Source organism: Mesoplodon densirostris, chromosome 14 (assembly GCF_025265405.1).
Source record: "Mesoplodon densirostris isolate mMesDen1 chromosome 14, mMesDen1 primary haplotype, whole genome shotgun sequence".
NCBI lineage: Eukaryota > Metazoa > Chordata > Mammalia > Artiodactyla > Ziphiidae > Mesoplodon > Mesoplodon densirostris.
The window spans coordinates 38,150,358-38,174,785 of record NC_082674.1 but is presented as its reverse complement, the minus strand read 5'-3'; the positions used below and the strand labels follow the sequence as shown (position 1 = coordinate 38,174,785).

Below are 24,428 nucleotides of genomic sequence, written 5' to 3'. Positions count from 1 at the left end.
TTCTGTCTCAGAGGGGTCCATGAGAAGCTTACAAGGCGGTCAGCGAGCCAGACCCTTGGCCCTGAGCTCTCTTGGGCGGGTCCAGGCCCTTCCCTGCAGCACAATGTGCCTCAAACAATCCCTTGGGCTGAACTTCAGCTTCTGCTTTGCCAAGTCCTTTCCCAGTCTTGGTATCATCCGAGCCTTCGGCCCAGCCCTGAGAGGCAGTAATATTATCTCCCCTGGCAGTGGAGAAGACAGACCTGGCCTGACCCAGGTCAAGCGGTGAGCTAGCAGGCCTGTATCCCTGAGCTAAGCTCCCCAGTGCAAGGCCTTGCTCTTGAACGGCTCTGCCAGACCCTCTGCTCTCCTGTCTCCCACACCCCTCCGGTGACAAGCCTCACAGAAATGCTACAAGGATGTGGGGTGAAGTCTGTGGTGGGTGGAGGATTCCCAGGAGAAAGAGCCAGACACAGGGGTCTCTGAGGGAGCTGAGAAGAGCAGAAAGGAGGGAGCTCAGACGCCCTCTCTCCATCCCTCCTTTCGACTCCTCCATCCCCTAGGACTCACATGCTCAGGACTGAGAAGGGACTGTGACGACCTGCCCCCCTCAGCACTTTGGGGTGCCCTGCAGGGCGGAAAGCTGATTAGCACCCTCATGCACATCGTTTGTATAAGGCCAGTGGTGAATTTGATGTTGGCTATACTCCAGCAGGCGAGACTGAAGTTAGATGTGAAGAAGGACTTTCTGTCTCTGAAGCGGAAATAGTCTGTGGGTCCAAGGAGAAGAGGCAGGAGTCATGATTCTGAAATTTATTGGGACAGACCGACTAGGGTTGGGGTGGGAGGTGAGGCCTGTGGACTGTCATCTACTTCTCTGGCTCTGAAAACTTGTTGATAGAAATGATAACAAGCACCATTTGCATTGCACATCTCTGTTAACAAACTACTGTCAGCTACAGCTCATTTTTGTCAATTAATGGATCCATCTGGGAAAAAGAATCGTATAGAGGACCAAGAGCCTGAGCCGTGAGTGGCTGCCTACATGCAGATGTAACTCCATCACGTTCTCATTGTTTGGCTTGGGGCCAGTCTTTTAATTCCTCTGAGCCCGTTTTCCCGTTTGTAGAATGGGGATAAAAAGTAGTACCCACCCCCGGACTTGAGGGTTAAAGGAAGTTGTTAGCATGATGCCTGGCCCCCAAGAGAGCTCCGTACATGCTAGCTATTGGGTCAATCAATTCATTGATTGATGCCCTCTCTCCATCTATAACGTTGGCTGCAAAATTGGCTTCAGTCCTCCCAGAGGCCCTGGGGATGTCGGGGCCGAGGGTGACCGTTACCGTCCCCAGTGCAGAGTTACAGATCCCAAGACTCCAAAAGAGTGAGTGACTGCCCCAATCACATCGCGTACACCCAGGGCCCTGGCCCATATCCTCTGTTCTTTCCCTGCACTGTTTGTTGATCCTGCTGTCCTGTCATGCAGCACCTGGGGCAGGTGTGGAGTGGGGATGCTGGGAAGGAGGGTGGGAGGAAGCCCCTTAGCTTCAGAACTGGGTGCTGCTTGGCAGTTTCTATACGCACACTACACAAAGTCTGGTGACATCTCCTCTGATGCAGATTTAAAAGCTGATCTATGGTTACATAAATGAGAAGGGGGTTGAAAGAGGCGTGAAGGAACTTCCTGGGGATGTGGGGGAGAGACTGGACCATTTGGGTGGTAGCTGCACCCAAACTGTCAAAAATGGTCAAACTGAGATGTGCATTTTATTGCATGTTAATTTATCAAATGGTACCAAGCTTTGATATGGGGGCTCTTTGAGCTCAAAAGGGGCTCAACTTGCTCTGCAGTGGGTATAGGGACCCCCGCTGGAGTAGAGATGTCACCCGCATCCGCTGACAGAATGCACACACAAGCACACATGAACACACACAAACCCAGATGTGGGAAAGTGATGGGGACAGGGCTGGGAAGCATAGGACACTAGAAGCTGGCCTCCCAAGGTCTGCTCCAGGCTCCTGTTTGCCCCGTAGAGCCCAGCACCGTTGAGAGTACAAGAAGAATGTGGGGTGGGAGTGGGGGCAGAGAAGAACATGCCCTGAGCTGCAGCTGGAGTGAACTGGCCGTCACTCCAACTTCACTGCCCCCCGGCCATTTTCTGGGCCTCCCCTTCCTGGGAGCCCTCCAGAAACCCTGCTGGGCTGAATCGGCTCTCTGTCTAGGACCAGGGCATTCATCCACGAATTGTGATGCTGGAGCTGAGTCAGAGGACAGGGGAAGCTTCAAGGACGTGAGGGAGAGCACGCTGGTGCTGCCCACGCCTCCCAGCCCGCCCGGGCTCCAGCAGCGGTCCAGCCACATCCCGGGCTGCCCTGGCAGGCCCTCCATGCAGAGCCCATGACCACACAGGCTCCTGGGTGGCCCATGCTTTCCTCACCACAGCCTGCCCGCTGGGACAGAGGGAAGGACCCTGGGCCTGGCTGAGGAGGAGCTGGTGCAGGGTGAGACGCTGCTGGGGGTGGGGGTGGGGGTGGGGTGGGGATTGAACTCTCAGGGTTTTAACATCTGTTCTTGGCGTTTAAAAAAATTTATAAGATGCATCATGGAGAAAAAAAAATTGGGGAATCATCTGCTATGCTGGCTTATCCAGACCGTTTATTCATTTATTTTTCCAACAAAGTATTTAACTGGAAGCTTATTCTATGCAGTGTTCTGTACTAAGCACTTAGACTATATACAAAGATGGATAATAGAATCTTCATTTTCATGGTGTTTACAACCCAATTAGGGAGACAGACAGGTAACAACTCACAATAGTAAAAGAAAAGGAAATCAGTGCTAACAAGATGTTATAAGCAACTAGCAACAGGGGTCCAGTATTGGGTCAATTCGAGCTGGAGGGCTTTAGAGAAGGCTGAGAAGGGAAAGAAAGGATGGGTAGTGTGGATCGGAGCCATGAAAGCTGAATGCACCCAGTGAGGGGACCATCATGAGCAAAGATGAGGAAGGTTGGAAGGGCGCACTGGGATCTCAAATAGCTGAACCTCTACAGATGGTGGGTCTGTCTGATGAATGGGGCAGGCCAAGCCTCAGGAGGTCCACCAGTCCACTCCAGGATGAGGAGGCCAGCTCACCTTGGGACCCCCATCTCCCTGTTTGCAGTTGATTGGATCAGGCTAGGTAGCTGCTCCAAGTCCTGTCCATGAGATGGTCTGGCAAGAACTCTCTGCCCAAGGAATATTGGGACTGATTGGGTCAATAGATCCTTTCCCTGTGCCAAGGGGTGGTGAGTGTTAAAGTAGTAACAGAAAAAGGAAAGGTAGGGGCTTCCCTGGTGGCGCAGTGGTTAAGAATCTGCCTGCCAATGCAGGGGACACGGGTTCGAGCCCTGGTCCGGGAAGATCCCACATGCCACGGAGCAACTAAGCCCGGGCGCCACAACTACTAAGCCTGTGCTCTAGAGCCTGCAAGCCACAACTACTGAGCCCGTGCGCCACAACTACTGAAGCCCATGCACCTAGAGCCTGTGCTCCGCAACAAGAGAAGCCACTGCAACGAGAAGCCCATGCACCTCAACGAAGAGTAGCCCCCACTCACTGCAACTAGAGAAAGCCCGCGCGCAGCAACGAAGACCCAATGAAGCCAAAAATAAATAAATTAAATAAATTTTTTTTAAAAAAGGAAAGATTATTGGTTTGCGGTGAGAGTAAAAGGAAGAAGGCCAAGAGGGAAGAGACGGAAGGCGAGTCCTTCTGTGGCAAGCTGAGCTCAAGTGCTGAGGAGGCAATGAGATGGCCAGGCTCTGAGCCCCTAAACTGTACTCCAGCCTCAGGAACCCTGACCCTGTGTCCACCTTGGTCTTTCTTGGTGGCTCTTCCTGGCTTCTGCCAGGTCTAGCCACATGGTTGAGGTTTGCATTGCCCGATTTCCCTGTGCTCCCCACCCGCCTCCCCACCCCTGTTGCAGGAGGCCACCTGATCTTTACAACAAACACGTAATGAAACAAGCACCTTGGAGAGCACGCTGAGAAGCTGGAGTTCTAGTCTGTGGGCAGCGAGGCACTTGGAGTATATTCTGAGCTGTTTAGGAAGCAGTATGGAGAGTGGGATAGAGCAGGGCTGGAGGAGGGGACAGCAGTCTGGAGGACCTGAAGGGGAACGGGGCGGTGGCTGTGGGGTAGAGCCCCGTGCATGGACTTCAGAGACTTTATGGAGGTGAAATTGATCAGATCTGGTGTTAGGTAGATGGGGTTTGGGGGCGAGAGGAAACAGTCAAAGACCCCTGGGTATAGAAACCATGAGGAGGAATGGGTTTGGGAGAGAGACTGGCTTGAGTGGCAGGACCATTTATGACATTCAGACGGAGCTCAGGAGGGAGATCTGCATCAGGACGTGGAAAGACGGCGGGTGCGACAAGCATATTTTCAACCATGAAGCATGACCAACCTCTCAGGTGGGATGAGACGAAGCCATAAGCTGAGTGACGCCATTTGGAACTCTGCCCCTCCTCTTGGGTCTAGATAAGGAATCCCAAAGGGTAAAGGCACAAAGACATCCAAATGTGATTGAGATGACCCAATAAAAAAGTGGGCAACAGACTCGAACAGGAACTTCACAAAAGAGGACATCCCAGCCAGCCACCAATAAACACATGAAAATGCGCTCACCAGGCCCTCCTCTAACATTTAGGGGACCCAGAGCTCATAAGTCTAGTGACAGCCCAATTAACATAAATTTCAATATTTCAGTTATAAACTGAGTCAACACACTATTAAGTGAAATATATTTTATCCTCCTAACTCCACAAAGGCACATGCACAGTGACCTGGAAGACCAGGTTCAAATTGAGAACTTTCAGATTCCTGGGAGTTCATGCCCGAATGTGGTGGTCTGTGGCCCCAGGCCCAGGCCCTCAGTCCACTCTCGTCTTCTTGCTACTCCCAGCAACATCCTGCATTGCAGAGGATCTCACACTCATCTGGGGACACTCCAGCCTACATGTCCAATGTCCACCCACAGCCAGCAAGCTTCTGCCCTGCAGCCAACCTTGAGACTAGAGATAGTGTCCATGCCTGGTACAGTCCCCCCTGGGAAAACAGGCCTGGGGAAGTGGCCCATGCAGGTTCTGGAACCTGGTCTGGGGACATGGGGGCAAGATATTCGAGTCCTAAGTACCGGCTTTATCCCTAACTGGATAACTTAACCTGTATAAGCCTCAGTCTGGTCATTATAAGGACTCAATAAAACCTCCTCTACCAGGTTGTTATGAGGTAAGAACATTATGTAACTCTAAATCCTCATTTAAATGTTAGTCCAATAAATTTAACGGTGCTAGACTGGGCACTAACCTGACAGCTTGGCCCGGGCCTGTGGGGTGTCACCCGGTATGGTGACAAGCTGAGAGGGGGCAGGGCTCCAGCCGAACGCCTCTTGCAGCCCCACTGGGGAAGGGAAGGAGGCAGCTAACCAGCACCCGCCACAGCCCGAGGGCCAGATGGGCAGGAGCCTCCGTGCCCCCCGCCCCCCTCAGGCCTCAGGCCGATGTACGGCCTTGGCTAGGAGGCCTGACTGGACTTGGAGCTCTGGCCCTGGCCATGTGTTTGGTAACAGGATTCTGGCCCCCGCAGCGTATCTGCCAACTGGGCTGGCTTACAGCTTGGGGAGGGCCGTGTGTGTGCCAGAAGCGGGGAGACCTATTTTTGCTTTAGCCACAGGCCAGTGGGCCGAAAAAAAGGTTAAATTAAGATGACTGGTTTTTTCTTAGCATTTGAAGAGTGCAACTCATCTACTTTTTAACAGAAGTGATTAAAGAATCTCTTCAGGGAGAACAAGGAATCCGAAATGTGTGTAGGTCTGCATGAGGCAGGCGAAGTGGGAGACAAGGTAAAGGGTTGTGGACGGAAAGAGAAGAAGGCAGGGAAAAGGGAGGGAGAAGGACAGAGGGAGAGAGGGAGGGGAAAAGGGAGTGAGGAAGAGAAAGCCGGGACAGACAGACAGAGATACACAGAGAGAGAGGACAGAGGCAGAGACCAAGAGAGACAGCTGGACAGAGAAAGGAAAGACTCGGTGGGTCTGAGGACCGCATCGCAAGAGGTCAGGAGGTGATGTGTATTCGGACGGGACTTCATCCCGGCTAGGCACTATTCTAGCTCCTCAGTTACTCCTCTCTGCAACTCCACAAAGGGTCTATTCTCAGTGAACGAACCCGAGCAGTCCATCAAAGAGGAAGCTATTCTTTATCACCCCAAATACTGTCCCAAGCCAAGGGGGCTCACTCTCCTCCACTGTCCCTGTCATTTCCTTGAACAAGGGCAGGAAGAGTGTTAACCTGGGGAAGACTCTGGTAGATGGCGCCCAGCCCTCCTCGTGGTGAAGACAGACAAGGAAAGGTATCTTCTTCCAAAGAACTTTCCAGAACAGCAGGGTTCCAGGCCCAGCCAGGGCAGACCTAACACCTGGGCCCAGGGGGCAGCTATTTCCCGAGATGAGATTTGAGAAGGGCCAAGGAGACAGCCTTACCCCAAAGGATCTCCCCCACTGCCTGTGAGGGCTTTGACCCTGACAGCAAGGTAACAGACCCCAATGGAGCCAGAGTCAGGAAGCCTAGCTGGGGGTCTCCAGCAAAGCGTTCCAAGTCCTGATTTCCCATCCTAAAGAGGGGTAATGTTCATTTCTTGCCCATTTCCCAGCATTGCTGTGAGAACCAAGCTGCCAAAGGACGCGCAAGATCATAGCCCGGAGTTTGAATCTGACTCTACCACTAACTAGCCAGGTGATTCTGTTCCCTCACCTATAATAAGAGAGAAAACAGAGTTGTGGTGACAATGAAGAAAAGTAATGTTTGTAAATATCTTGCACAGATTGGCAGCCAATAGAAAGTACGTCGGTACTTCCCCTAATGTAAGCTGTGAAACTAAAACATTATTATGATTCTTTGGTGTGTAGGGACTCATATCACCCTCTGGACCCCAATGCATATATTCCTGGGAGGGAAACACACCTAACCTGTGGTTAACATCTTTTCACAAATATTTTCCAATAGGACGGGCAGTTGAGAGCAAGTTTCTGATTTTTTTTTTCAGTAAATGAAAATAATTTAATCATGAAATATCAGCTTGGTAGTGATTATCGGTATCAACTGGTAATTAACTGTGTTATCCAAAAAGCCCAACAAATCCTAATTAGTATGAAAAGGATATTGAATTCATGAATGATTTATACAACTATTTTGAGCATACAAATAATCTCTGGTTTTATACCCACGACATTTCAGAATTCTGTAAACCGTGAGGCATTCAATGTGATTAATGTGGCAGTAATGTGTACTACAACACAGCACAGGGAAAGTTTGATAAAGATGGGTCAGAAATTGGTCCAAGGTTGGGCACTGCCTGGGTTCAACCAGGTAAGCAGTCAATTCTTCGCCTGGCAAAATCTAACACATTCGTTAAGACTCAACCCAAATGTCACCGTTTCAGTGATGCCTTCCCAATCAGAGAGCTGTCCCACCCCTCTTCATCTATAACCATTCTATTGCATTTCTCACATTTTATGGCAATTATTAGTTGCATCCTCTAGCAAACTGAATTCTTTGAGAGCAAGAATTGCATCACATTCGACTCTGGCATGGTGCCTGGTCCAGAAAAGGCACTCTAGGTTAATTGAATAAATACCCAGGCTTGCCTCCCTTCTGGGGAAACCAGAAAATAGAAATATGTAACCTCTGAGAGGATCCCCTCATTATCAAAACAAAAGCCCTTTCACTTTTGTAGTCTTTACAAATTATGAGTTTGTATGCCTATTATTTCATTTACACCTCAAAATAATCCCATGCGGTAGATAGGAAAGGTACTGTGCCCCATGTGACAGCTGAGAAAAAGAACTAAGAAAGGCTAAAGGACTTACTCAAGGTCATACAGCTAGTGAAGAGCTGAGCCAGGATTGGCGCCCAGGTCTCCTGAATTCTAGTCCAGGATAAATCTGCTGAGGTCTTATTGGGTCAGGGAAATCCAGGCCAGCTGGGGAAAGAAATGGGGGATATTATTTTCTAGGGTTTTTTTTTCTTTAAGCTAAAGAACTACATACTTTTTTTTTTTTTTTTTTTTTTTTTTTTTAAAGAAAGCATGGTTGGGAGGGAGGGAGACACAAGAGGGAAGAGATATGGGAACATATGTATAATTGATTTACTTTGTTATAAAGCAGAAACTAACACACCATTGTAAAGCAATTATACTCCAATAAAGATGTAAAAAAAAAGAAAAGAAAGCCCAATAGGTGAAACATACAAAACATCTAAAAGCACATGAGAATGTTATAGGAATTTATTTTTTTAAGTTCAAATGTATTCTATTTCATCATTAAGTCGATGAATGAGGACAACAAAGCTGTTGTACATCACACAAAAATGTAAAGTCAAGATTAGACATGACCTCTGCAGCCAAGGGAGACTCATTATCAAATGACTTTTGTATTGTGTTTTGAATCACAATCAAAAGCTGTTTAGTTTGACAGCTTACATTAGAGAAGGTAGCTAAGTACTTTCTAATGACCATCAAGTAGGTGCCAGATCATTACAAACATTACTTCTCTCCATTTGTCATACAATGGACTCACACAATAAATACTGCTAGAAACTTTTTTTTATATGAAAGTATCTTGCCCTCTTTGGTTTGAGCACATACAGAGCAGTCTCTCTTCTTAATGGTGCAGAGTATTGCATGTGCTTATATGGACTGAATGTTTGTGTCCCTCCAAAATTCACATGTTGAAACCTAATCCCCAACGTAATGGTATTTGGATGTGGGGCCTTTGTGAGGTGGATCAGGTCATGAGGGTGGAAACTTGATGAATGGGACAAGTGTCCTTATGAAAGAGACCCCCAGAGAGCTCCCTCATCCCATCTGCTATGTGAGGACCCAGAAAGAAGACAGCTGTCTGTGAACCAGGAAGCAAGCTCTCACCAGACGCCAAATCTGCCGGTGCCTTGATTTTGGACTGCTCAACCTCCAAATTTGTGAAAATAAATTTCTGTTCCTTATAAGCCACCCAGTCTATGGTGTTCTCTTACAGCAGCCCGAATAGACTAAGATACCATGAGAAGGATGTATCATTATTTGTCTAGCTAGTCCTGTACTGAGAGACATTTGTGTGATTTCCAATGAACACCTTTGAATACAGAATGTGTACTTGTGACCTATGTATGAAGAATAAACTCCCAGAAGAGGTGATGTTCAAAGAGCAGGTGCATTATACATTTTCATAGATATTTCCAAGTTAGCCTTCAACAAATACTGCCCCAATTTGCACTCCCACCTCCTGCTGATCTGCCCCACCTTCACCAATGATGAGTACAACTTTTTTTTATTCTGTGCCAATATGCTACAAAAATCAGCATGGCATCGCTTTAATTTGCATTTCTTTAATTATGAATGAAATGGAGCATTTCTTCATGTGTCTACTGAGGATTACATTTCTTTTTTCTGTAATGTCTATTCATATTCTTTGTCTATTTTCCTCTTGCTCTTATCTTTTCTCCCTTTTGTATTTATGCGTCTCTTTGAATATTAAGGGGGTTTCTACCCCTCCTGTCAACCAAGACCTCTATATTCAGCAAAACTGTCCTTCAAAAGTGAAGGAGAAATCAAGACATTCCCAGATAAATAAAAGCTGAGGGAGTTCAGTGACCATCTGAGGGGCCATCTTGTGGGCAATATCTATGTCAAATTCTGTCATGAGGAGGATGCAGCTCAGGGAGTGGCTGAACTCAATAACCATTGGTTCAACAGCCAGACTGTGCATGCCAAGCTGTCTCCTGTCACTGACTTCTGGGAGCCATGCTGTCGGCAGATGGGGGAATGTACCTATGGTGGCTTCTGCAACTTCATGCACTGCAACCCATCTCCTGGAACCTCTAGCAGCAGCTCCAAGGGTAGGGACCCAGGCACAGGTGCCTCAGGACCAGCCTTCCAAGACTTCTCTTACCTTAAGGTCCTTATACCCAGAGCTGAACCTAATTCTATGCCTCAATAACAATGTCTCAAACATTTTGTACCCTAAGACTAGCCCTGAGCTCCATCCCAAGACCAGCACCTAAGTCCAAATTAAAAAAAAACCCTTTTAAGCTTTTCTCTTTATTGATATTTCTATTTTGTTCACACATTGTTTTCTTGACTTTCTTCAAATATCCCTTTGGTTCTTTAAGTATCTTTAAGTTGGTTGTTTTAAAGTCTTTGTCTAGTAGATCTGCCTTTAGGTCTTTTTCAGGGATAGTTTCTGTTGATTTAATGTTTTCCCTTTGAATAGGCTATACTTTTCTGTTTCTTTGTATGCCTTGTGATTTTTTTTGTTGAAAACTGGACATTTGAATCAAATAATGTGATAACTCTGGAAATCATATTCTACCCCCTTCTCCAGAGTTTGCCACTTTTAATTATTATTTTTGTTTGTTGTTTTTCTTTTTTAAGCAATTGCAGGCTGTCTCTGTGCCAGGGATCTGCCTGAGGTATAAACTTAAGGTCCTCTCAGGTCTCTTCTGAGCCTTCATCTTTCCCTGTGCATGTGTGGTCACTTTCTAACTTTCCTCATTTACAAAGTTGCTTTTTAAATCATAGCCTTTAATGTCTCTGGCGCCCAAGAGGAGAAAAGAGAAAAATGGAAGGGAGGAAAAAGAGGATGTCAGCCCTTTAAATCTCCTGGAAGTAACTTCAGTTGGAGGGAGAGGGGCTTGCAACAATGGGAGGAGATGCAACCACAACGGGTGGCAGCCTCTTTGTCTGCACTTCTATGATCAGAAGCAGCAGTCAGCTATGGGGCACAGAACCCTGATATTTGGAGGACACAGTCTTTTTTTCTCACCCTGGTTCTCACAAGCTGCATGCAGGCTTCTCCTGGAATATGTGTTCTACTGCCTTCCATGGGGCTGGGAGTGGGGGATGGGTCACTGCAATAGCCCTAAGAGTTGGACTTGACTGAAATTAACAGTAATTTACTGTTCAACATTTTCCTGGAAGTTGCATGCCTTCAATAGACTCCAGAGTTCCAAAATAGTTACATCAGGCAGATTCTGCCAATGCAATTGTTGTCCAGGTGGGGAGACAGAGTCCTGGTGCTCCCTACTCTCCCATCTTCTCAGAATCCTTTCTATTTAGTTTTATTTTGATTAAATTTACATGAACATATTTGGAAGATGACACTAGTTATACAAAGCTTATTAGGAAAATTAGCACCTCTACCCCATACCTTCCATGAATTGCTGCTTCCCAGAAGCAACTAGTTTCAAACAACTGTAGTTGATTCATTTGGTATTTACTTCCACATTTCTGAGTAACATTCTTATACTGCTGTTTATTGATTTTTCAGTTCTAGATATTATCTGTTGATTTCCCCCTATGGAAAATGAGGATTTAGCTCTTTTTTAACCCCTGGCATGCCCCATCACACTTTTCATTCTCTGTCTTCCCAATATAGTTACATTATAATTTAGTTAGGTCACTATTCTGTGTTTACATTTTTTGTGAGTTTGTAAATGCCAGTTCCAGCTGAGGCATAAAGTAAACTTTGGTTGCTTTACCTTTTCCTACATAGTGTCTTGTTTTCTCTGGAATTAATACTTGCTTTATTTTCCTATTATTTTAGTTTTTGACAAACTCAACTTCAAACTCTCTCCCAGTTGTGTAAATCCCTTATTATGTTCAAACACATTTTGTGTTCTATAGATTTAATATTCTCATGGAACAACATTCTGAGTTCTCTGATCTGTTTTAAGTCAGTCCTTTTTGCCCTCTGCACTTGGCACACAGCTGTTGTTCTTGGAATTCCTTTCTCCATCATTTTGGGGATTTCCTTCTCCTTTTCCTTGTATTGAATCCCTTGCTTCCTGGATCTTCTGTTTTCCCAAAGTTTCTGAGAAAGGATGGGTGGGAGACAATTTTTTTAACTTGAATATCTAAAAATGTCTCTATTCTACATTAAAACTTGATTGATGGTTTGTCTTGGGTATAAAATGCTATATTTAAAATAGTTTAATAGAATTTTGAAAACACTATTATATTTTGTCATACAAACTTGTTTTTGAGGATTATGAAGTCATTCTGATTCTAAATGTTTATATGTGACATATTTTTTCTTCCTTTCCAGAATCTTGGGAGATTTTCTCTTTTATGTTCACTATTCTGAAATTTCATGATATGCATTGGAGATGGTCTATTTTAATCCATTATGCTACAAACTTGAAGAGCCCTTTAATCTAGACTCTCATGAGCTTCCTATCTAGGGAATTTTCTTCTATTAGTTATTTGATTTTGTTTGCCCCTTCTCACTGATCATCATCTCCTGGTATTCATGCTCTTATTTAGTCCCTCCAAAGCTGAAAGGGATGACTTGTGTGACCTGCTGGATATTGTAGAAGTGATGAGGGATGATATCCAAAGCCAGTCATGAAAGACATTTCAGCCTTTTCCTTGGTATCTTGGATCACTTGCTTAGTGAAAACCAGCTGTCATCTCAAGAAGACACTCAAGCTACCCTATGGAGAAGCTCACATGGTGAGGAACTGAAACCTTCAACCAACAAAGACCACAAACTTGCCTATCCTATCAGGGAGTCACCTTGGAAGCAGATTCTCCAGCTATAGTCAAACCTTAAGAAAACTACAGCTCTAGGCAATATCCCCACAAGAAACCCAGAGCTAGAACCATTCAGCTCCTGAACTCCTGGCCACATAAACTAGGCTGTTCTCATTCATGGGATAAAGTTTGAAAAGTCTCTACATTAGACATCTATTGTTTCACTTGTTCAGCATTTCTTCTGATGATGAAAGAATATCTCTTCTCCTCTGGGGAACCATCTTTGTGGGTTGCAGGGCTTTCTCCCTCCCCTGACTCCAGCTCAAAGGATGAGTCAGACCTGATCAATGAGACTCATTTCCAGGACTTTGCTAGAACTATCACATAGTGAGTGATTACTCAACCCACAGAAGGTAAAAGCTTGGAGCTGCTGGTATCCACCCCAAACTGTGTGGAGAGAGCCTGCTCGAAAATGAAGTCAATAGAACAAAGCAGAGCCAGTAGAAAGGCAGTGTCTTGATGAACTGCTGGAGGCATGGAATCTAGCCAGTACTAATGTTATATCACCTCTTGAGCCTCCCAGTTACCTGAACCAATACATTTCTTATTGTTTAAAAAAAAAAATAGGAGACCTATGTCTTTGAAGTGCTGTATCTGCCTCTTTCCCGCCTCACTTGTTAGGTGTTTTTTTTTTTTTTTTACCATAATTGATGTATTTTTAACAAACATTTTTCTGCATCTATCAAAATTATTATATGGGTTGGCTTGTAATTATTAACATGATGAATTATATTGATTGATTTTGTAATGTTAGTTTTCAACCATGGACAATTTTACAGGAGACATTTTTGCTTGTCAGAAATAGGGGTGGTGGTGCTACTTGTATGTAGTGACTACAGGCCAATGATGGTGCTAAACATTCTACAATGAACAGATTGGTTCCCCACAACAAAGAATTATCCAGCTCTAAATGACAATAGGACCCAGGCTGAAAAACTCTGGGTTAAATCAATCTCACATTACTAGTATAACCCAAATTGTTTGATATATTTATTTGATATATGCAGCTGGGTCCAGATTGCTTTTATTTTGTGCAGGACTTTTGCATCTGTATTTCTTGAGTGAGATGGGCCTGTAATTTTCTTTTTCCAACTATGTTTATCTTACTTGGATATCAAGATTTTGTTAGTCTCACAAAATAAGATGGAGAGTATATACTCTTCCTGCTTTTCAGACATATCTATAAGATTGCAATTATTCATTCCTTAGATGTTAGGTAGAACCCACCAGTGACATCCACAGTTTGGAGTCTCTTCTGTGGAAAGATTTTAAACTGCTGATTCAATTTATTTTATAGTTCTATGGTTGTTCAGAATTTCTAGTTTTCTTTAAGTAAGCTATATTTTTCTAGGAGTTTAGTTCGTATAATTTTCAAAGGTAGTGAAAAATTTTTCATAGTATCACTTTATTATTTTTATAATGTCTACAGAATATTCAATGATGTGCACTTTTTAATTTATAATATTTGTTATGTATGCTTTTTTCTTTTGTTCTTGGTTGGCCTAGCTAGAGGCTTATTATCTTTATTAATCTTTCCAAAGATTAATCTTTCCACTTCTAAGTTTTTAACTCTTCTCTTTTGCGTATTTGTTTTCTAGTTCATTAATTCCTGCTCTGATTCTTATTCTTTCTCCCTTCTACTTTCATTGTGTTATTTTGCCATTCTTTTCCTGACTTCTTGAGATGGATGGTCTATTTCTGTTGTCTGTTGTTTCTGTAAGTTTTCATTCACTCGTTTCCTTGTACACCTGATTATTTTTTTTATCAAAGACTGGTAGACTGTATGTAAAAATTATTCTGAGGAACAGTTTTACTCCTAGAATGATGCTATCCTCCTATACAATGGATCTTTGCTTGTTGCTCCTGTCAAGGACCACCTTAATCCAAGTTAAAGACTTGAGATACCCTAACCTCCAGATAATGGGAAGGAGGGCTGCAAGTTGGTGCCAGAGCTGAGTTATTTCTGGTTTATTCTACCCTGAAGACACAGTGAGGAGTGCTTTAACCAGAGCTCCTGATAACTTCTGATAAGCTCTTGGCTCTGACTTTTGTCCCCTTCTCCTGACTTCATGAGGCAACTAGGAGTTCAGGTTGTCTTTATAGCTGTTTACCCAGGTATATTATCTCAAGGCAAACATGGCTTAAAGTGGCTTGTCTTAACTCTCTGGGTTGTCCTTGTCTCCCAACAATTCTTTAGTATTTGTCAAATTCTTTGATGTTTCTAAGATAGTTTTTAAAAATATTATCTTACTTCTTCAGCTGTTCTCAGCAGGAGGGTGGATTGGAGACATCTACTTCATCATCAGAGGGGAAGTCTTACTATATAACTCTTATACCTTTTGATTTGTAAGCCTTGTGAATGCCTCATCTATATAAAAAACTTTTAAAAATAGAGATTGCCACTTCTGATGTCCTGTTTTGCATGTAAGGAGCTTGGAAATTGACACTCAATCCTAACAACAAACCAAAATTGACACTCAATCTTAACAACAAACCAATCCTTGTTGGATACAATAGAGGTGAGGGCACAGGGAAAACCACTGCCCACAGATTAGAGGGACAGACAAGTGAATACAGGGAGTCTCTGCTTACCGGAATAGAGACTCATGAATGGAAACATAATGAGACCCAACGCTGGGGTAGGAAAACGTGAACTGTAACAAACAACTTGCTAGAGTCTCAGTGCAGACAAGCTTGAGGGTTAAAAAACCCAGGGGGACTCAGTCATGGGGTGATCCCACACTTTTGTAAATTTTACTTCCAGGAGCTTGACCAGGTTTTCATAGTAAATATCAGAGAAAAAGAATATAGGTCAGAAACTCTGACCTACATAAAGAAAGGAAGTGCACTGAAGAAGGAATAAGTGAAAGTAAAATAAAAACTTACATTTTTCTCATTCTTAATTGAACTAACAGATAACACTTTGTTCAAAATAAAATTATATATAGTATATATAATGTATATGTTACTCATATATGCTTAAACATAAATGAAATGAATAACAGCAATGATACAGGGGATGGGAAGGAGAAAATAGGGCTATTTTGTTATAATATGGTTCTCATACTACCTGTGAAACAGTATAGTGTTATTTAAAATTGGAATTGGATTAATTGTAAATGTGTATTGCAAATTCTAGGGCAACAACTAAAAAAAAGCATGCACACAAAAAAGGGTGTGCTAAAAAGGGAGAGAAAATAAAATAATATAAAATGCTCAATTAAAAGCACAGAAGGCAGAAAATGAATAGAAGATAAAAATAGGGAAAAAAACAAAGGCAACAAATAGAAAATAGTAACAAATATGACAGATATTAATCCAACTATATCAATATTCACTTTGAACATTAATGATATAAATGCATCAATTAAAAGACAGAGATTGTCAGAGTGGATCAAAAAATATGAATCTATGTTGTTTGGACAACTATATGTTGTCCAAAAGAAACTCATTTAAAGTACAAAGATACATACAAATTAATAATAAATGGATGGAGAAAAATATACCTTGCTAACACTAATCAAAAGAGAACAGGAGTAGCTATATTACATTCTGAGAGAGCACACTTCAAAGCAAGGAAAGTTATCAGGGATAGAGAAGTGCATTACATAATGATAAAGGGGTCAACTCTCCAAGAACAATAACAATCCTTAATGTGCATGCACCTAAAAACAGAGTAACAAATGATGTAAGGCAAAAATTAATAGAATGGCAAAGAGAAATGGGAGAATCCACTGTCATAGTTGAAGATTTTGATACCCCTCTATGAGAAATGGACAGAACCAGCAGGCAGAAAATCAGTAGGACATAGTTGAACTCAACAACACCATTAAGCAACTGGATATAATGGACATCTATAGAGTACTTTATCTAACAACAGAATACACATTCTTCTCAAGCTCACATGGAACATTCACCAAGGTAGACCATATTCTGCACCATAAAGCACAATTTAACAAATTGAAAAGAATAGAAATCATATAATGTCTACTCTCAAACCACAGTGGGATTAAACTAGAAATCAATAACAGAAAGATAACTGGAAAATCCCCAATTACGTAGAGAATAAACAACACACTTTTAAATAGCACGAGTCAAAGAAGAAATCTCAAGGGAAATTTTAAAATATTTTGAACTCAATGAAAATGAAAACCCAGATATCAAAATTTGTGAGATGGAGTGAAAGCACTGCTTTGAGGGAAATTTATAGTATTGAATGCACATATTAGAAAGAATAAAAAATGCTAAAAAATTGAAAACTTGAATTCATTTCTAGAACAATATAAATAGTAATAATTGATTCATGAAGAAAATTTTTAAATAAATAAATAAGCCAATGAGACTAAAAGAAGGTGAATCAGCCAAATGAGACTAAAAGAAGGTGTATTAGTAACAAAAGCCTTCTCTCAAAATATACCAGGCCCAAATGGCTTTATAAGGAAGCTTTGTTCCAAAGAACAGAAAATATACAATTTGTTTCATACAATAGAAAGAGAAGAAAGGGACTTCACTGGTGGTCCAGTGGTTAAGACTCTGGGCTTCCACTGCAGGGGCCATGGGTTCCATCCCTGGTTGGGAAATTAAGACCCCGCATACAGCAGGGTGTGGCCAAAAAGTTAAAAAAAAAAAAAAAAAAGAAAGAGAGAAAGAAGAAAAGCTATCCAATCTATTTTACCAAGCACATTAGTCAGATTTTGCTGTGATAGTGCCGTGCAACAAATAACACCTCAAATTCCAGTGATTTACAGTTATTTCTTACTCATTTGTCTATGGTCACTATATACCATATAGTTCTATCAGTCAATATAGAAAACATATTTAATGAAATCCAACACTCACTCCTGGTAAAACAGACAAACAAACCAGACCTCATAGCAAACTAATATTAGAAAGTAATATGAAAAGAGACAGCTTTCAAAAACCTATAGCAATCATTATATTTAATATGGAAGCTATAGGTTTGCTGGTAAACCAGACAAATCAAGACTGTCCACTACAATGAACTCTATACAAATTGTCCTAGTTGTCTTTACCATGGTAGATTTGAAGGTGGGAAGATAAGGAATTCTTTGACTAATGGCTTTTATTTTCTCCGTGAAGCAAAAGGCAAAGTCATCAGCTGTTAAGTGGCGGGGCAGGAAGAAGTTGTCAGGGGTTTGGTGAGAGGGGAAGGTAATTAGGTAATCATTTTCTAGAGTGAGGGAACAAACCTATTTGGGAACCATCCAAGGATTGCCAAGAAGAGTTAAATGCCTACCGTGTTTGTGGTCATGAACATAAAGAGAAATTTGTGAGTCAGAGTTTGTGATTTTTCTCAACCAATTTTCAGCTGCTCAGGGGTAAGCTCAGTGAAATGGTTGGATTTAAGCAAGTTTGGGATTTTGCCGGACAAGTAACACTAAGTCCCAAGGAAGCTGACAGTGCTTGAAAGGTACAACAATGATGGAATCTAAGCTAGGTAGAAAGGAATGGGAAGACAAAAGAAGAACGATAGTGGAAAAGTGACGGGCTCAGTGGATTGGAAGTCGAAGACTCCTTGAGGGGATATAAAAGTAGGTGCACTTTGGCCTAGAAGGTTGTGGTGAGGATGTGAGGCTTGTAGTTGAATTTCAGAAGTGCTGTAGTTGCTGGTGATGAATAGGAATGGGGTGACCATAGGGGTGAAGGTGGTGGCTGAGTTGGAGTAGAAGGAAGTTGGAGTTGGCGCCAAGAGGGGCAGGGAATGGGGAGATCAGCGTGTTAGATGTGGTGCCACATGGATGTTAAAGCCTCTTAGAATGAGGGCAGGAATGAGAGACAGTGAGCCAGGAATTAGAGTTTCAGTGAATGAGGGGAAGAGTCGGGAGGTCAGCAGAGGGACACCGACAGCAGACAATATTGGTGAGATGGATTCAGTGCCGCAGGAGATGGGATTTTCAAGGAAGGAATAAAAAGGCTTGGGAATGTCAGTGGAGGGCAAGGAAAACACCCACCCCAGTTTAGACCAGTGGAAGCCTGCCTCCACCTGAGAGGGCTGCAGGGGACAGGCAGAATTCTAGGAGGGCCTGAAGGGACAAAGAGGTTGAAAACATAGTGGAGCTTGCTAAAGGTGGGTTTCAGGTGATGGAGGTCCAATGCGCGGGCTTGGGAAGGAAGGAACAGAAGAGGATTGGATAAAACTGGGCCCAGGAATAATCAGAGCAGGAGGACCCTTGAGGACCCTAGTGATGGCTGAGGTAAGCAGGGATTAGTGAGTGTCTTGGGGAGGACTAGCAGAAGAGAAAACATTAAAAAAAATTAAAGAAAAAATAGTTTTAACATGCCTTATTTATTATTTATTTAATTTATTTGGCCGCACAGTGTGGCATGCAGGATCTTAGTTCCCCGACTAAGATCAAACTCGTGCCCCCTGCAGTGGAAGCATGGAGTCCTAACCACTGGATAGCCAGGCACTTCCCAAGGGAAAACATTTTAAAATACTCTCTTGATTCCTTGGCTTGGGGGTTTGGAGGCCTGAGGTGATAAGGGCTTTATCAATACAAATGAAGGTAGATGGTGGAAGTTGAGCTGGTTTTGAGGGGGGATGATCCCCCCCAGGGGGTCCAGAGGGGGACAGTAGGGAGGAAGGGAAACTTCTTGGAGGTGGTGTGGGTCACAGGCTCACAGCCCAGACCACCTCTCCAGGCTGCGGTGGCTTCAGAGGGCAGCAGCCTCAGGGGCAAAAGTGTCTGGGCTGGCTGTGTTGAACATCCCAGGCAGAGATAAGCTCTAGAGGAGATGGTTTAACCAGCAAGTGGTGTCCTGTCCTCTTATCCCTGCTCATAAACAATAGACTCCAGGAATGCTGCTTGCTTGGGATGGGCCCGGAGGAGTAATCTTGGTGGGTCACATAAATAAGAGTTTCAAGGAGCCCCCTTAGGCCAAAGCTGGGGAGGAAACGCACTTAGAAATGGTGGATGCTGGCTCTCCCTAGGTCCTGAAGACAGGCTGAGAGGTTTCTCTTTGCACACTGTTCTTGGACACTCCCCTGTGTCCTGCGAGGGACCATCCTAGGCACGTTTGGCATCATTGCCCTCCCCACAACCCTGTGAGGCCGGGGTGTGTCTCTACTTGGCCTCTGCAAGACACTTGCGCAGTGTCCCATACACAGTGGCAGAGCTCAGAACCCGTGCTCCTTGCACTGTGTCTCCCTGCCTCTCATTCAATTCTTCGAGCATTTATGGGGCACCTACCATGGCAGTCACTCAGCTAGAAATCAGGACACCCTGTCCACAGGAGGACAGTTTCACAGCCCTGGTTGTGCACCAGATCACCTTTAAAACCCTCCACCCTCAGATCTGACTTCACAGGTTGAGGGGTGGAGCCCAAGAATCCACATTTTTACTTGAATGATACTTGGAGATGACAACGCCACTTCCCATTTATGTGGGGGTCTCTTGGGCCACCAACAGGTGGAGGAGACTGGTTTCCCTTTCTAGGCAGGCAAGAAAAGTGGAGTGGCCTGGCTTTGATCTCTTGCAGCTGGCTTCAGCCTTAAGCAGGGGTGAAAGAGGCAGCCACCCCTCGTCTCCTCCAAGGTGCCTGGAATTCCACAGTCAGATTTATTCCTTTGGGTTAGGTTTTATCTCCAGCTAAAATGGCCATCTCTTTGTTGGGGTTGGGGGGAGCACATCAGCTATTACCAGTTGAATATGGGTGAGTTTGTTGAATCAACGCACTGGGGGAGTAAACAGCAAGAAAAACAAATCCTCAGTCAGGACCAATTGTACCAGCTCAGAGCCCAGGCAAGTAACGGCGAGAAAACCAGACTGGGATCCACCCTCAGGAGCATCTAGAGGAAAAGTGGGGAGAAAAAAGGAATCGGCTCAAAACCCAGGGCTCTGCGCTGGAGTCGCAGGGGAGGGCCCTGCGGCAACTGGAGACCCACTGGTGCACACAGGAAATCCAGAGGGTCAGAACAAGGATGGTTCAACCCCTGGACTGGCTACTGGGGCAGGTGATGGGAGTCTTGAGGAGGGGGTCCCAGGGGAGGGGGCATTGTGGACAAAGCTCTCTCCTTGGGCTGGGAGTGCCAGGGAAGGTTTCCCAAAGGCCTTTTGAAGGCAACTTGAAAGAAGACTCTGATTTAGTGGCGGGTGGCTGGGAAATGAAGGGCACGAGCAGAGGGCCAGCAAGGGCACAGGCAAGTCTGTGCAGAGGCCCCTCCATCTGGGGGAGGGGGCCGCCTAGAGGTGAGGCCGGGCCTAGCCGCTGTCTGAATTCTTTGCTAGCTGCACTCCCTCCTACCGCTTCAGAGGGGGCAGGAAAGGCGGGCGGAGGGCAGAAGTGCTGAATCACTGGACCCTGCAAACCTGGGGCACTGCCCTAGCCGGGCCCTCCCTGACCCCCAGAGAAGTCTGCCCCGAGGCTGCAGGGGCGGGAACCTTCTCCCTTCTACCCTTCAGGTTTCTGTGACTGGTCTAGGAATGACACTGATGTAAGACGGGTTAACAGGAGAAGAAAACACTTTAATTATACTGGTACCTACGCACAGGAGCCCCACAAACATAGGAGACTCACGGCACGGACCATTGAGGCTTATATACCATCCTGAGCTAAGGAAAGGGACAGGGGCCTGGGGCTTTTTGCGGGGAGGAGGCAACCCAGGAAGGTGAGAGGAGAAATGTAAGGAAAACTAAGTTTGCCCTGCTCTGCAGTTTCTCAAGTGGGAAAATCTCTCTCTGGTAAAGGCTCTCTTCTGAGAACTGAGAGTGGACACCCTCGCAAAGGGAGATTTCCTATAAATTTCCCTACCAAAGAGTAACTTCTAGTCTGTTTTTGTTTGTTTGTTTGTTTGTTTTGTGGTACGCGAGCCTCTCACTGTTGTGGCCTCTCCCGTTGCGGAGCACAGGTTCCGGATGCACAGGCTCAGCGGCCATGGCTCACGGGCCCAGCTGCTCTGCGGCATGTGGGATCTTCCCGGACCGGGGCACGAACCCGTGTCCCCTGCATCGGCAGGCGGACTCTCAAGCACTGCACCACCAGGGAAGCCCTCTACTCTGTTTTTACAACTTCTCCCATGTCTCTGTTTCTCAAACTAATCAGCTCAACATGATCCTGGTGCCGAAGACAAATTCTGGGGAGGCCGATTCCACTCTCCTTCAGGCCTCTTTCCCTCCCACCGCCCTCACTCTGAACATCTTCTACAGAATCAGCTGGGGGATTAGAAGGATTAGTTTATCTTGATGGAAAGAGGAGCTGATTCCCCAGCCCCAACTCCTGGGCGCTTTTAACTCCAGCCAAGCACCTGGCCTGCCCTGGCAGGTTATTTTCTCCCCCCTCTCAGAGGTAGCTGGGGACCACAGTGCCTCCCCGGGCAAAATAAAAAGGCAGATTAAAGAATTACAACATTAAAAAAAAAACGAACTAAAAAAGAAAAGTCCAAGAACAACAGGAAGCTGATCAGGAAGTTCCCATAGAAGATGATAATATCTTAGAGTCGTGCTGAAAGCAGAGGCTGAGGACAGAGGGCGTCACAGGGACACACAGCCATGGCGGTGGTGATCGTGCCACCCAATGCTCTACTGCCCCTTCTCCTTTCGCAGGGTGTCCCTGGGCCTGCTGGCCAGGCCCCGCCTGCTCCCAGGGGCCCCAGGCACACCCCTGCTTAAACAGGCACACGCACACGGGTATAGGCACACACACGACAACTTTTACACATGCTCACGCAGATCCACCTGTGCACACGTGTGCTCACACCAGCTAGTGTTTGTGCACGGGGAACCTATCTCTGCACACAGACGCAGAAAGGGCAAACACTCAGAGACGCATTGTGTGCACAACTGTAAAGAAAGTGAAAGTTAGATGGTAGGCCCTTCCTCTCACTTGCTCTTTTTTAACCACCCCTTTCCCAGGCAGCCAGGCCTCTGATGGCGTTTGGCTGAGAGGCTTCTCACAGCGTGTCCTCCATCCCCTTCCCACCCAGGGCAGCCCTCCTTGGGCAGTATCCTAGCTCTGTCTTTCCAGGCCTGTAGTTCTCAAACTTTTTGATCTCAAGTCCTTTTTATGCTCTTAAGAACTATGAGGGGGCTTCCCTGGTGGCGCAGTGGTTGAGAGTCCGCCTGTCGATGCAGGGGACACGGTTCGTGCCCTGGTCCGGGAAGATCTCACATGCCACGGAGAGGCTGGGCCCGTGAGCCATGGCCGCTAAGCCTGCGCATCCGGAGCCTGTGCTCCGCAACGGGAGAGGCCACAACAGTGAGAGGCCTGCGTACCGCAAAAAAAAAAAAAAAAAAAGAACTAGAGGACCCCAAAGAGCTTTTATTAATGTGAGTAATATCTACCACTATAGTGGCATTGTTTTCTATTTGTACAAGTTTCTTTACTGTGAGCTTAATACAGGACAGCTGGATTCTTACATGTGCTCCTGCATGAAATCTCTTATGTGTTTTGGTTGAAGCATGGGAAGAAAGTCAAGTATCCCAGAGGTAGGTAGCTGGAAAGAAAGACTCTGGCAGGTGCCCTGTGTCAGGCAGCCTGTAAAGTGTCTCCCAGGGCTCCCCACTGCCTGATCTTCATACCCTTTGTAATCCCCTCCCCTTGGGTGTAGGCTGGGTCAGATGACTCACTCCAAGGAAATGAGTGGTACAAGTGGTATGGCAAAAGTGATGGCATGCCACTCTGAAGATGACGTCCCAGAGAGACTGTGGCTTCCGTCTGGAGGGGGCCCTCTCTTGCTCCCTTGCTCGGAGAGAAGTCAGCTGCCATGTTCCAAGCTGCAGGATGGAAAGACCCACCTGACAAGGGGCAGAGAGAGGCCTCTGGCCAAAATCCAGGGAGGAACCGAGGCCCCAAGCGAGGAAGCTCCTCACTGAATCTTGCCAACAAGCACGGCCTTGAGCTTGGGAGCTGATGCTCCCCGAGGTGAGTCAGATGAGACTGCAGCCCCAGCCAACACCTTGACGGTAGCCTGTGAGAGACCCTGAGGGGAGGCATCCAGCTAAGTCCTGACTTACTGTGAGATACTGTGAGGTGATAAATGTTTGCTGTTTTAAGCTGCTGAGTTTTGGGGGTAGTTTATGACACAGCAAGAGATAACTAACACATTCCCTGAAAAAAATCTTAGAGACCTCTAGGAGTCATCAGACCTCACTTTTTTTTTTTTTGCGGTACGCGGGCCTCTCACTGTTGTGGCCTCTCCCGTTGCGGAGCACAGGCTCCGGACGCGCAGGCTTAGCGGCCATGGCTCACGGGCCCAGCTGATCCGCGGCACGTGGGATCTTCCCGGACCAGGGCACGAACCTGTGTCCCCTGCATCAGCAGGTGGAGTCTCAACCACTGCGCCACCAGGGAAGCCCCGTGAGACCTCATTTTGAGCACTGCTACTCTAGACCTATCTATCTTCAGCTGCTCTGGTGGATTTTCCCAGTCAGTATCTGCTCTTCTTTCAGGGTCCTGCTCTCAGCTGATTCAAGGAAGAGTGCTGGTAAAGGACGTAGGCCAGTGACAGGTGACAAGCAGGTGACGTGCACATAGTGCCTGTTCTTGACGTTGCTACTTCTCCGTAACAGGAGACTTTCAGGCGGTGGGCAGTGCATGAGAGATACGATGGCAGGTGGGGACAAGGTTTTAGGTAATAGCCTGTTGCCTCCACAGCCATCCACACTCTGCTTACCCCCATCCCAGTGCCCTTTGGGGAAATCAAACTGTGCCAGGCCCTGGGTGATCTTAACCATAAATCATCCTATTTCCTCTAACACTTAGGTTAACACAAAGACAGCCAGAATCTTTGCTTTCCAGTCAGTGAAAAGTCTTCTGTCTGAACCACCACATGTTCATACAGGCCCCTCTGTTTGCCTCCAAAGTTCC

General features: G+C 45.5%; 1 protein-coding gene across 1 annotated transcript in view; it reads right to left on the bottom strand.

The window, feature by feature from the left end:
- Positions 1–7,926: 7,926 nt before the first annotated feature.
- PRKCE (protein kinase C epsilon) overlaps positions 7,927–24,428 on the bottom strand; it is a 548,717-nt gene continuing 532,215 nt past the window's right edge. The window contains exon 15 of the mRNA XM_060116775.1: positions 7,927–7,997. Coding sequence (XP_059972758.1) covers positions 7,971–7,997 — 27 coding nt within the window. The 3' untranslated portion in view covers positions 7,927–7,970. The remainder of the gene's footprint in view (positions 7,998–24,428) is intronic.